Source organism: Dothidotthia symphoricarpi, assembly GCF_010015815.1.
Source record: "Dothidotthia symphoricarpi CBS 119687 unplaced genomic scaffold P153scaffold_7, whole genome shotgun sequence".
Taxonomy (NCBI): Eukaryota; Fungi; Ascomycota; class Dothideomycetes; order Pleosporales; family Dothidotthiaceae; genus Dothidotthia; species Dothidotthia symphoricarpi.
In genome coordinates, this window is record NW_022985014.1 from 973,705 (window position 1) to 987,124 (window position 13,420).

The following is a 13,420-nucleotide window of genomic DNA, read 5'->3' on the forward strand; positions in this document are numbered from 1 at the left end:
CGGTGACGACGGCATATCGAAGAGTCGTCAAGGGGGTTGGGGGCTTCGATGGTCTTTACGCCTGGAATCCGGTTGACGATATTGCCTCGAGGGTCTCCAGGCTATCGTAGCGTTGGCGCGTTGAAAAAATAAAGAGCGGCTGTAGTCGGCGTGGGGACGGAATGCTATTCAGGTTATAGCAAACGACAAGCCACGACAGACGCTTCGTACTCGCATTGGAGGGTGAGCAACGTGTTATGAGCGATGGGGGGTGGGTGATGAGTGGTGGGTGGTGGTTGCGAGAAGGACGAGTGAGGAAAAGGAGGGGTGGTTGCAAAAGGTGGGCGGCAGTCCAAATATACTCCCACACAGCCAACGCGCTAAGCCGACTCCGACCTGGACACATCACTCCTGTCCTAACCTCACGACCCCTCGGAAGTGCGATAGCACGAACATCACTTGGCTCCGCTACTCAACGCTGAATTCGGATAGAGGCTTTTGTCTCGAAATAAACGCCTTATTTCTTGCGAGTCTCTATGCCTTGGTATGCCTCCTCCGTCAGCATGGGCGGCCTCTGGAAGAACGTCGCTGTTTGACAAGCGATCCAACACAATAGAAGCTCATACACCTGCGAGAGAGTCTGCTGGGGCGAGGATAATCGATGCATCCAGATTTGATAATCTTCCGCCTTTAACCTCGACGTCGCTATCACGATCTTCCTCACTATTCTCAACATCTCCGAGTCTTGGTTCAGTTTTGTCTCAATACAACTTTCTCTTCCCTATACGACTATTCGGCAGACATTGGAAGACACTACGTCTCCCGCTGTGGAGTTATGACTGTCATTGTGGTCCTGAACTCTGCTCGAGACCTGTGGCGAACTGTCAACCAAACGAGCATTCATAAATGCCAAGGCCCCACCAACACCGGCAAAAGTTCATAGAACGCAGGCATTCTTGTCTCTTCGGCAACGCTTTGTGCTCTAACAAGACAAAAGTGTGATCTTGAAGAAAGTCTGCGCAACTCTCTACAACTACAATTAGGATATTGTTACAGATCGCTATATATAGTAGTGTTTTGGCCAAGTCAAGAAGGTTACTTGCAAGTGCATGTTCTTGTTTTCAGCATGTGGCTGGTAGATAAAGAGAAGAGCGTGCAATAATAATTGGGTCTTTCTATCATTTTACCTGTGCATAATGACGCCTTCTCTATATCAATATCCAATACCCTGATGATTCCTTATGTAGTCGATTCTAACATGTCTCCTCAACCCGCTCCCTCAATTTTTCAAGCTCAAGGCTCGCCTATGCTCCACGGAACTGATAACGATGTACGGTTTTAGCTAATTTCGTGCGCTTTGTCTTGACGACCTGGTCATAGCCAATGCAAAGGTGGTTAGCCAGAGTCATTTTGTTGACTAACTCAATCGCCAGCCCAGCAGTACGTGTAGCCGTGTCAGAACTCAAGGAGTGGGTGAGTAGTTGATGCATCTATACGTCTATACATAGCACATGCATGGTGTTGATGTCGAAAGCGACTAGATACGGACGCAAGCGAGCATCGGACGGCAGCTGAAAGTGTGGGGTCGGATAGACTACACCGCATGCGAAATGGCGGCGCGTGACTTTGGAAACTACGGCCGAGGCCCTGACAAGCGGAATCGCGGTCGGCAATTCATGGGCAGTGTTGTTCCCGGCAGTCTACCGATATTAATTGAAAGAAGGTCCATCAGACTCTCCTCTGTCAGTCTTCCCACTTTTACTCCAAACCGTGTTCGCAACTTGACCGATCATGGCTCTCGGTTCGTGTTCCTCCTTATCTAGACTTCGCGTCGCGTACCTCGGACTGACAAGATACAGCACTACCAGTTGCCGCGGTTGCAGGTGCCAGCGCCGCCGCCGCCTACATTGATGCCAAATTCCACATCACCAAGGACCTGAAGTCGATCCGCACACTGACCGGCGAGCAGCGTCGTCTCCAGAAGACTGGTGAGATGCCCGGCCTGCACCGCAACGCGCACAACTAACCCGCTGCAGTCGCTTCAAGCAAGGGCCCCAGTCTCTTCTACCAGTTCGAAGCCCAAGTCCGCCGCCTCCCCGCCAGCGAAGAGTGCATCTGGTCGCGCGATGGCTCGTACACGTGGGCAGAGACGTATGCGAACGCCTGCCGCTACGGCCAGTTCCTCCAGCAGAATGGCGTCATCCCCGGCAAGCTGATGGCCATGTACCAAATGAACCGGCCGGAGTTCCTGTTCACGCTGCTGGGATCGTATGCCGTGGGCACCGCGCCGGCGTGGATCAACTACAACCTGGCGGGTGATGCGCTGGTGCATTGCTTGAAGGTCGCCGATGCAAGGGTCCTGATCGTGGACGAGGACGAGGGGTGTCGCGCTCGCATCGAGGCCGTGAGGGACAGGCTGGAGGGCGAGCTGGGCATGACCATCAAGATCCTCGACAAGAACTTGAAGGGCGAGATCCTGCGCTCAGAGCCCAAGAGGCCCGAAGACCATTTCAGACAAGGCGCAACGCCCAAGGATGCTGCGTTCGTCTTCTACACCAGGTAGGTCACGTTCCTCTTGCACGCCAGATCAATCGCGCTAACATGAACAGCGGTACGACCGGCCACCCCAAGGCTTGCAAGTTCCCACTCGCAGCGACAGCCGCTCTCTCCACGCGTATACCCAACATGGGTCTCAAACCAGGACCCAACGGCGACCGGTGGTATGTCTGCATGCCCCTCTACCACGGTACTGGAGGCACGACTGCCCTGGTCTGCCTGATCACCGGCGTGACAACCTGCATTGGTCACAAGTTCTCCACTTCGCGCTTCTGGAGCGACGTCCGAGAGTCGAGGTCTACCGCCATTGTGTACGTGGGAGAAACGGCTCGATACCTCCTCAATGCTCCCCCAAGCGACCTGGACCGTAAGCACAACGTCAAAGCCATGTTCGGAAACGGCATGCGTCCAGACGTATGGCAGCGTTTCGTCGATCGCTTCGGTATCGAACTTGTCGCCGAATTCTTCAACAGCACTGAAGGTGTCCTTTCTTTGTTCAACGACTCCCGTGGGCCGTTCACTGCCACTTCGGTCGGACACCAGGGCATCATCAACCGATGGCGCTACCACAACACATACGTTCCCGTAGAGATTGACCATTCTACCGGCGACATCGTGCGGGATCCCAAGACCGGTTTTGGTGTACGCAAGTCGTACGAAGAGGGTGGCGAAATCCTCGTCTACATGCCCACTGAGGATTCCTTCGTGGGCTATTACAACAACCCCGAGGCCACAGAAAAGCGTTTTGTGCGCAACGTCTTTGCCAAGGGTGATCTTTGGTACCGCACTGGCGATGCCCTGAGACGAGATGCCGATGGGCGGTGGTTCTTCATGGACCGCCTCGGCGACACATTCCGCTGGAAATCCGAGAACGTCAGCACAGCAGAAGTCGGCGAGGCACTCGGCAGCTTCCCAGGTGTCCAGGAAGCCAACGTCTATGGTGTAGAGGTTCCGAACCACGACGGCAAAGCTGGCTGTGCAGCGCTCCACATCGATCCTGCACACCGCGACAACTTTGACTTCAACGCCCTGCTTGCACATGCCGAGTCGAAGTTGCCAAAATACGCAGTCCCAGTATTCCTAAGAGTGCTGAAGACGCGCACCCTCATGCACACCAACAAGCAGAACAAAGTACCCTTCCGAAACGACGGCATCGATCTGAGGAAAGTCCAGGAGCGCACGGACAAAGAGGCCGTGGAGCAGTCGGAGCCCGAGGGCGAGTACGATACTTTCTACTGGTGCCCATCAGCGCTGTCTCTGCGAACGAAACTTGCAGCGGGCGATAAGGGTTACAAGGTGTACAGGATGGAGGACTGGGATTCGCTTAAGGGGGATGAGGCGAAGCTGTAGATCTATGTTGATTTAGCGGATCTGGGTGCGTGGAGTTCTTCTTGTATACTGTTGGATAGCGTCTCGGATAGCTACTTGATCTTCAATGTGAGCGTTCTTGTTCTTGGCCCGGCTGGCTTTTGTGGTTTGTCTGGTGTTTTTTTCTTGATCTCGTATGTTTCTTGTTGTGTCGATTGTTCTTTGGACTGTAGGGCATGTCATGTTTGCTCTCACTTGGTCGCTGCTGGGGTGTTCTTGGTTCTCGTTCGTCTCTTTGCATTTGAGCACCGTTTGTATGGACTGGTAGTGCTTTCCGTATCTGTCGGGGCTGGTGCGTCATCTGGAGCCATCTCGTGCACAACTCGACGTTCACCCACACACTTTCACCCACCGACACATGTTACAAGTGGCCGTTTTGGTCAGCTCACGTTTTGGCCTAAGACATACTGACGGTTCACTTCACCAGGATGGAGCGCCTCATAGCGAACTTCCGGAAAGTTCTACGCGCTCTTGTTTGCTGTTTCGCCACTCTTTCACTTTCACTTTCACCGCAATCCCGTACCGGTACATAAAGCTGGCCCCGCCGCCTACCTTCTTACCTCCTCTAAACTGACCCCATCGATTGTCTTTGCTACGAAAATCTCTTCTGCCCTTCTCTCACGTCAACTTCGCATCCACGCTTGCCAACATGGCGACCGACACACCCAGCGAGTCTGACCATGAGAGCACTGACACTTTCATCACGTCCGTGGCGATTGATCCAGATGCTGTCACCACGACCTCCCTGAGGGCTCTTCAGTCTGCAGATCAGCGCAAGGTCATGGACATTGTAGACAAGTTGCGGCGTACTGGTCTCAGTGGTATCGTAGAGTTGCCACAACTTGTAGTCTGCGGTGACCAGTCCTCGGGCAAAAGCTCTGTGCTCGAGGCTATCACGGAGATTCCATTTCCTCGGAAGGAGAATCTTTGCACGAGATTCGCAACTGAGGTATGTAGACTCTAAGATATCATCATGATACCTTGCTGAAAACTGCTCCACTACCAGATTATCCTTCGCCGTTCGCCCTCGTCTACTATCTCGATCACGATAACTCCCGACAAGGTCCGCCCGAAGCCGGAGCAAGTGAAGCTTAAAACCTTCAGCAAGTCCATCGACGACTTCAGCGAGCTTCCGGATATCATCGAAGAAGCTACGCAGGCGATGGGTCTCGGGGTTGTAGGTGGAACCAATTCCCGGGCCTTTTCTCGCGATGTGCTTTCTATCGAGATTACTGGTCCGGATCGCCCACAACTGTGAGAATCATCCTTGCTGAATCGTGCCACTTACTGACTCTTTTCAGCACGCTCGTCGACCTCCCAGGTCTCATCCATGCCACGAACAAGGCTCAGACGGAAACTGACAAAGAACTGATCCTCAACCTCGTCAGAGAGTATATGAACAACCCACGCACCATCATCCTCGCCGTTGTCAGCGCGAAGAATGACTTTGCCAATCAGATTATCCTCGATCATTGTCGTAAGATCGATGAGCGAGGTCGTCGTACGTTGGGCATCATCACCAAGCCTGATTTCCTCTCAGAAGGCTCCGAAAATGAGCTCAGCTGGATCGATTTAGCTCAGAACAAGGACATTTATCTGGAGCGTGGTTGGCACATGCTCAAGAACCGCGGTGACAAACAGATGAAATTCACCTTTGAACAGCGCAACCACGACGAGAAGCTCTTCTTCAGCAAAGGCCGATACGCTGATATTCCTCGTGAGTGTGTCGGCATTGACTCGCTACGAGATCGTCTCAGCAAAGTCTTACTCAATCACTTGATCAAGGAATTGCCTTCGCTCAAAGACGAGATGGCACACAAGCTGCAAGTCACGCTTGAGGATGTCGAGAAGCTGGGAGAGAAGCGTGAAACCTTCAAGGAGCAACAGATGGTAGTCATGAAGATCAGTATGCGCGTCAATGACATTCTCAAGTCTGCAACAAAAGGCTACTACGATGCACCATTCTTTGGAGCGATCGACATGAAAGCGGATGTTGACGCGTCGGAAAACATTCGTCGCTTCCGAGGTGTCGTCCAGCATCTTAACATCGCTTTCGCCAAGGACATGCGACTAAGAGGTCACAAGTTCGCGTTTGGTGCCGGACCTGGTGATGACAAGCAGGACACTGAAGAGGAAAAGAAGGCCCAGGAAGAGCTAGAGAAGCTCGGAGACGATGCAACTTTGTCCTTCCTGCCCAAGCCCAAGAAGCTTACACGCGAAGAGGCCATTGACTGGGTCAAGAAGACGCTGGAGCGTTCTCGAGGTTACGAACTTCCGGGTACATTTCAGCCTATGCTGATCTCACAGTTGTTCTGGGAGCAGTCTCTTCCATGGGAACAGATAGCCTCTGAGCACATCAGTAGGGTCGCTCGTGCTTGTAAGGAGTTCGTGTACATGGTTCTTGGAGAAGTTGTCCCGACGGAGTTTCAAGATCGACTTGTAGCCCTAAACGTGGACGCCGCTCTCGCCAAATCTTTGAGCGATGCGAAGGAAGAGCTGCGTAAGGTTCTCAAGGACAAAGCCCGTCACCCAAGCACATACAACAACTACTTCACTGCCACGATTCAGAAGACGCGTCAACGGAAGCACCAGAAGATAACCAAGGATGCTGCGAAGTCCTCGGAAGAGGCTGTGGTGGATCAAGCAGGAGTAACTCATACCAAAGTCGATGGCGGCAAGTTGGACAAGGCGATGGACAAAGCCATCGAGCAAGACATGGATGTCTTCTCTAGTCAAGAAGCTCTCGATACTCAGCGCGCATACTACAAGGTAAGTCAAACCTCAGCCACTCAATTACTACCATACTAACTTGACACCCAAGGACGAGCTCAAATACTTCGTAAACGCCATCGCAAAAACCATCATCGAACGCCACCTTGTCGAGCCTCTTCCCGATGTCATCCTCTCACCCCTCGTCGTGACCCAGATGACGGATAAGGAGATCGAGTTCGTTGCCGCTGAGGCACCCGAGATCACTCAGCAGCGCTCGCACCTGGAGTCGAGGAGGGTGATGTTGGAGAAGGGCCTTGAGACATTCAGGGAGGCTATGGGGGGCTTGAAGCGATAAGCCTTTGGGTAACGACAGAAAGTGAACTGTATCTTATCTCTGGTTTGTATGCGAGGATGCTACGTCTGGCCAATCTTGTTACGCACGTAGTTCGTTCCGATACGGACCATCGCGGCGAGATAGAGAATACAGCGAAGACATCATGCCACATAGAGTATGTATAACGCCTCCAAATACTGCAGTTGAACCAATTGGTCGTGATGTTATTATCTTTGGTCTTGGTTTGGGGCTACTGTTGTTAACCTGCAATCAAGGCATCTGTGAACACAACATGACCACGAAAACAAACAAACAATCCCGAAGTGGCTTATTGATGTGTTGTCTTTTCGTTCACAGAAAACAGGCAATCCACATTTCAAGGGTGTGCATCCTCCGCGTCCACAATTCAATAAGCGCTCTCCACTTCAGCCCAGCGGCTAGGGGGTTCTCACGCCATGCTGTAGCTCCGCTCTTTCCCCTCCTCGTTCTCAACCATATCCGTTGGCTCAAACTTGTTCTTTCGTGCCTGCGTCGCACCGGAAGCCTTCCAAGCCGACAGTATCAGATCCACAATTGCATCCACGCCCTGATTGCTCTTCACCACAGCAAAGATTGTGGGCCCACCCTCGCGCATCCTCCTGCTATCGCGCTCCATGACATTCAGGTCCGCGCCCACAGCCTCCGCCAGATCGATCTTGTTTACGACCAGCAAATCCGACTGCGTGATGCCCGGCCCTCCCTTGCGGGGAATCTTGTCCCCGCCTGCAACGTCAATCACGTAGATGATGAAGTCGGCGAGTTCGCGCGAGTAGTTTGCTGCAAGATTGTCGCCGCCGGACTCGATGAGCAGGAGGTCTGTGTCAAACTTATGGTGCAGGTTTGTGAGCGTGGTGAGGTTCACGGATATGTCTTCACGGACGGCGGCGTGGGGACAGCCACCCGTTTCAACGGCGACGATGCGCTCGCTACGGATTTGATGTGAGCATTGCACCGCTGGAAAGAGAGGTTGCGGAGGCTTACGCGGGTAGAGCATGGTTCTTCGTCAGAAACTCGCAGTCCTCACGTGTGAAGATGTCGTTTGTAACGGCTGCTATCGAGTAGCGTGCTCGCAGTTGTTTGCAGAGAGCTAGCATGAGGGCAGTTTTGCCGGAACCAACGGGACTGCCTTGATCAACTTGTTGTTCCATGCAGACTATTCATCCCAAGCCACTACAACGTCCTTGCGATCGATTGGCGGGTGGGACGAGGCACGTTATCGGAAGAGCAGAAAACAAGCTTACCCTCCAATCCCCACAGTGAAAGACCTGTCCTCCCAATCCCTGCCCTCGATGATTGGGAGCTCGCGTCCCAGAAAGCTTCCCGGACCATCGAGGATCTCGTGCGTGTGCCCGTGGTCAGCGGCGGCATGCGAGTGTGACGCGCCGCTATCATGAGAATGGCCGTGAGACATAGTGAAGAGTCGATTACTGCTACTAAGAGACGCTGAATTGATGTGAGAGTCGCCGGAACAGGTTATCGAGGTGAAGAACAATCATCACGCAGCCAGCAGGAACGAAGCTTGAGGTTGACGATGGTGGGGCAATACCGAATGTGGGGTTTGGCGATCATATTGACACGGGTATCGACAAACGACCGTCTAGGGCTGAAGCATTCACGCCATGTTTACAAAACGTCTTGCACGCCTGAGCTGAGGAACAGGTTCTATTGTTGTGTTGATATGTCTCGATGCAGCCGTGGCTGACTGAGTCGACGCGCGCGCACGCTTGGACCCTGGTAGGATTCGGGTTCTTTCGCGACGATGCTTGCATGAAACTATTGACTGCTTTGCCCCTGCATCGTCAGGGACGCGCGCGGCATTTCTACCCTCCGAACATCAATACGGGTTCATCAACGGGCGTACCTGGATCCTTGCTAGGATCTTCCCTTTTGAGGTTCCACGTCAATGTCCATGACTCCTTGGGGCGTTGCCGTGCCTTGTTTGTCTGGCTGCGTCGTCCACGCTACCCAATTGAGCTGTAAACAACACCTCATCTCCGTTCAAGTTCTCGCCAAGCTCTCATCTCGTGTTCAAACGGTGCACGCCATGAACCGGATTTTCGGGTGTCTTGACAAGCCAGCGCACAACTCTGGGTATGAGGAGATATCGTGCAAAGTTTGGTTCCGCGGATTAGTCCCAATACGCCTCAGAGTCGCTAAAATTACCTTTCGACCTGTTCGCCATATACACGCTAGTTTATGCCCTTCATAATTACAAGACCATCGACTCTCTTCCCTTCTATCCGTCCCCACAAACTAACATATTAATACTTTTTAACTTTTACTATGCCTGTCACTTGGGAATCGTCGTCAAATGCCTCTCTCATCATATGGGATATCGAGCGAGAGTTCCAGAATGCCAGCGAAGCATATGTGCAATGGCAGGCACGGCATCGACGCAGACGCTCGACATGGGCGTGGTTCGGAACCAAGAGCCGGGATGATGCCCTCAGGAAAGCATTGAGGTTGGGACGCCAGGTGCGAAAGCTCATAGAAACTGGCAAAGCAACTTTTGGATCACGTTTCGAGGAGGGTGACTGTGAGTATAGGAGTACTTAGAATGATACAATGTATACCAGGCTGACAGTAATCAGCAATATGTCACACAATCCTCTCGGCTCAACTCTTGCGACTTCAATACGAAATCCGCGTCCCATTATATGGCAAGGCACTAAGCCCTACACCAACCTCCATACCATACGAAGAGATCATCACAGCCGCAAAGGGCATCCGTCGCGTTTGTCTCACCGCTCTGACTGAGCAGTATGCTCGTTTCCGATCACCACTATCCACACCTATCCTCCCACCTCCATGCTTCAAATTGCAGTTCTGTCCATTCGCAGAACAACTCAAGAAGGACCTGAAGAAAGCAAAGCCAAGTGAACTCCAAACAAAGAAGCTTCTACCACACCGTCATCACGATGATCGAGAACTGTGCCCGCACTGCAGCATACGCATATCTGTAACCCCACACTCCGGACTGCCGAATTACAGATCCATACTGTTCTCCTCGCACACTGGAGGGATCTGCACAACATCCGACGACAGAGCCACATTTGCATGCACAAGCTGCCACAAGACCTTTGACGACTCGTACGCATTCCTCGATCACGTTTTCCAGAAGAAAATCGGCAGTGACAAGAGCTGTCTGGGCGGCTCGAGAACACGCTGGATCATCAACAAGGAGTTCAACCAAAGCGATTCTAGACTCTTGGACCAGTGCTTGAAGAACTGCGTGGACAGAGAGCTGAAGAGGGCTAAATCACAACTAATGGTGGTGTCATAGACTATCGTGAGAGTGTGGAAATTGGACTCGATGCACGCGATTGAGTAGCGCCAAGTCCAGCTATCGAAAGGGCAACGAACATCACGACGGCGCAGTCAGGTCCCAAACTATCTTCGACGTGGAGCGGTCCATCCTAATCCTAATGACCGAAATCAACCGACGTTACCATTCGAAATAGGATTGTGCTCGCCAGACCGCACAGTCATGACCCCCTCTTCTGAGACGAGTTTATTCTGCGAAGAGACCATTCCTCTATTCGCTTCTTGATTCAAGCTCTCCCTCCCCTCCTTCGTACACGAATTCGTTTCTTTTATCACATTTAGAGGTGTATCGAACACTCCAGCATATACCCTATGCAAGCTCACGTAATCTCAAGGTCAGAGAAGCTTGTCTCCACAACCCTTGCAGTTTTCTTTTGTTAAGACGGATGAACATTCCTTTTCTTATGTCCTAATGGGGGGTCTTCGCCTGTACTCATGCTCTTCTCATTTCTTTTCGTATTACGCAGTAATGTCTATATCAACGTCTCACGCAGCTTTACATGTATCACTAGACAACATAACACTCAAGATATATATGAGAGTTCTTTCATTCTGACGAACGATGCCTTCAATACTAATACACATTGCTTACCATCATCACGGTCGTCGTTCAGCATCATCCCAGCTATTTCTCACGTCAAGAACACACGCAGATCACACGGCCAGACTTCGGATCCCATCCTTCTTCACAGCCGACTCATCCGTCTTGACACTTCAAGCACACAGGATGAAACAACTCGGTGCCGATACACCAAGATCCGTGCAACCTTTCGTCGTCACCAAGCTGATCTTCCACTCTAATAAAGTGCCAGTAAAGGTTAACACAGCCGATATTCCCGCCTTCTATCGGCTCTCTGCTTGAGCAGCGCACGACAAGGCGTTTGAAAACAAACAGCTCACAAACAGCAAATTAGTCGACCCAGCGCGTCGGTAGCACCACCACAGCGAGGCAGCCCGTCAAGATAAACACACTTACAACCCACCACAAGAAAGTGTCACGGCAAGTACCTACACAAAGCACCACCCAAACTCTACAATACACACCTTCACAACACAACCCATAAACCAAATTAAAGCCAACACAAACCCCACTCCTCACCCACCCGCCAAGACCCATATTTCCCGAGCCAAGCCGAAACCCACTTTCTCCAAGCCTCGAAAAAGCACTCCCCTTCCTGCTACACAATCACTTGTTCCGCCCCCATCCAACCGTTTTCTCGAGCAGGCGTGTCACACTACCGTAAACGGCACGCCCAGAGCGGGACGTGTGGCCGGCGGAACTAGGCGGTCTTGGTCGAAACACAAGACACAGCGGTGACAGGGGGGATGTGATTGCTGTTCTGCTCACGCGCAGCGCGGCGGAGTGGGAGGTGGAGAGATGAGTCCGAGTGTCGGGAAAGTTTCTTACGTTTACGAGAAAGATGTCATTCCAAAATCGAGAGTGGTGGTCATGTGAGAGATAGAGTGTTTGAGAGAAAGTTTCAATGGTACGATTCGAATAAAAATGGGGTATATCATGTGGAGAGCCAAGGTCTCGTAAAAGCAAAAAAATCCTTCTCGTGCAGGACAAAGCCTGCGGTGAGATAATCAACGCCGTGCTGTCGTGCCGGAGCAGCAGACCCATCCCTTCCATTTCAATCCCGTAATCCCGTAATCCCGTTTACGCCGTTCCATATGCCGCTAAAATGCCGTTCTTGCCGTGGCTATCAGGGTACAAAAAAATCCTTTGTCGAGTCGAAGGGGTGTCGTGAAGTCGCTTCCGCGCAATCGTAATCGTCGAGTCGCGAGTGAAAACCAGTCCTTCGAGGCGCAATCATCTCAATCCTCGTGCAAGCCATTTCTCCCACCAGTTGCGAACGCTTAGAATGCTCTCTTTGCCGTCGTTGTGGTGTCCGTCTGGACTGCTAGGGCCCCCGGGGTCACCCAGTATCGCAGAAAAGAACGAGAAGCAAGCCGCGACCCATGCAGCGATGGCAATACCGAAGGCGACGAATGGCGAGAATAGGTGGATTACAACCAGGAGAGGCGCGCTGTATTCCGTTTTTGAGTTGGTCGAGTACACGAGGTGAAGCTGTAGATTGAGGGCGGGCGCGAGGAACGATTCGAGTTGCGACGACAGCGAGGGGCGTGTAGAGCAGAATCGCAGCGGATACAAGGCAAGCGAAATGATCAATGCAGCAATCGTCCAGAAGGTGATGGCGACGGAGAGAAGAGCGCATGGGCCAGAAAGATAAAACTTTGTGTATGTTAGCCATTATATCTGTGGTATAGTAGCATATGTCCACATACCAACAACTGCCACGCCTTCTCCTCAGCACCCCCCTCTTCGTATTCGCCTCGGTCATGCACCTGCTCTTTCTGTGGTGATAAGTCGCGGTTCAACGACTGGCGACCCTGCGGCGAGCTGTACCCATCGTTCTTCTCGGGATCTAGATGTGCCTGCGGTGGATACGATACAGGCCTGCCGTCTACCACGGGTACGGAGTACCGAGCTTCTGAGCCTGAGTGATGTCGTCGTTCCGCGGAGGAGATGCTGCTGTGGGGGCTAGGCGTGCATGGCGAGAAGGGATATGAGATGACGGAATCGTGACCACGACCATTGCGGCGACCGCGCTCTGTGTGAACACTCTGTCGCCGCTCACAGGCGTCCTTCTCGTTGTAGATGTGGTTGCATTCGTTGGGCGCGGGGCTCGACGACGACTGTCGGCGTTGATGTTGAGGGCCTGGCTGGCGTGTGGCCGGAGAGACGACCGGCGGATACAGGGCTGCCATGGCCGTGCAGTTGGTTTTCACGCTATGTGTCGGCGGGCATCCACGACTTGTTACGGGCCTTGAGGACAGTCCAAGTCGGCGAGGCAGCGGGCATGTTATAGACGAGACGACGGCTTCCGCCAGGAGACGCAAGACTCTGGTTACATACCACTTACAACTCAAGAAGCTTGGTAGGCGTCTTGGGCTTGGCAATTAGGCTGGGCAAGCTGGGCAAGCTGGGTCATGGCGTCTGCAGCGAATCACCGTGAAACAGGTCGAGGAGCCCACACGACGGAATTCACGGCAAAAGCAGGTCCGTCCTTGACAGTGCAGCGTTTCTTTGTTGTTTCCTTGGGC

The 13,420-nt window shown here is 52.6% G+C and overlaps 5 protein-coding genes across 5 annotated transcripts; 3 read left to right on the top strand and 2 right to left on the bottom strand.

Moving 5' to 3' along the window:
- Positions 1-1,659: 1,659 nt before the first annotated feature.
- P153DRAFT_395424 (acetyl-CoA synthetase-like protein) lies at positions 1,660-4,261 on the top strand. The gene is made up of 4 exons (XM_033671401.1): positions 1,660-1,780; positions 1,839-1,967; positions 2,016-2,538; positions 2,589-4,261. The coding sequence occupies exons 1-4, from the start codon at positions 1,771-1,773 to the stop codon at positions 3,883-3,885; spliced, it is 1,959 nt and encodes a 652-aa protein (XP_033525420.1). The 5' UTR covers positions 1,660-1,770; the 3' UTR covers positions 3,886-4,261.
- A 227-nt stretch (positions 4,262-4,488) lies between these two features.
- On the top strand, positions 4,489-6,970 carry P153DRAFT_313280 (uncharacterized protein; the record flags this gene model as incomplete). Its single annotated transcript, XM_033664875.1, has 4 exons — positions 4,489-4,852; positions 4,910-5,157; positions 5,205-6,672; positions 6,725-6,970. The coding sequence occupies exons 1-4, from the start codon at positions 4,553-4,555 to the stop codon at positions 6,968-6,970; spliced, it is 2,262 nt and encodes a 753-aa protein (XP_033525421.1). The 5' UTR covers positions 4,489-4,552.
- Positions 6,971-7,397: 427 nt separating this feature from the next.
- Positions 7,398-8,399, bottom strand: P153DRAFT_374836 (urease accessory protein UreG; the record flags this gene model as incomplete). The annotated part of the gene is made up of 3 exons (XM_033669543.1): positions 7,398-7,914; positions 7,970-8,110; positions 8,230-8,399. 3 exons carry the CDS (start codon positions 8,397-8,399, stop codon positions 7,398-7,400), a joined length of 828 nt encoding a protein of 275 aa, XP_033525422.1.
- An 872-nt stretch (positions 8,400-9,271) lies between these two features.
- P153DRAFT_355824 (uncharacterized protein) lies at positions 9,272-10,271 on the top strand (the record flags this gene model as incomplete). Its single annotated transcript, XM_033666600.1, has 2 exons — positions 9,272-9,524; positions 9,580-10,271. 2 exons carry the CDS (start codon positions 9,272-9,274, stop codon positions 10,269-10,271), a joined length of 945 nt encoding a protein of 314 aa, XP_033525423.1.
- A 1,764-nt stretch (positions 10,272-12,035) lies between these two features.
- On the bottom strand, positions 12,036-13,195 carry P153DRAFT_209368 (uncharacterized protein). Its single transcript, XM_033662555.1, has 2 exons — positions 12,602-13,195; positions 12,036-12,548 (listed from the first exon to the last, which is right to left on the bottom strand). The coding sequence occupies exons 1-2, from the start codon at positions 13,082-13,084 to the stop codon at positions 12,126-12,128; spliced, it is 906 nt and encodes a 301-aa protein (XP_033525424.1). The 5' UTR covers positions 13,085-13,195; the 3' UTR covers positions 12,036-12,125.
- Positions 13,196-13,420: the final 225 nt, after the last annotated feature.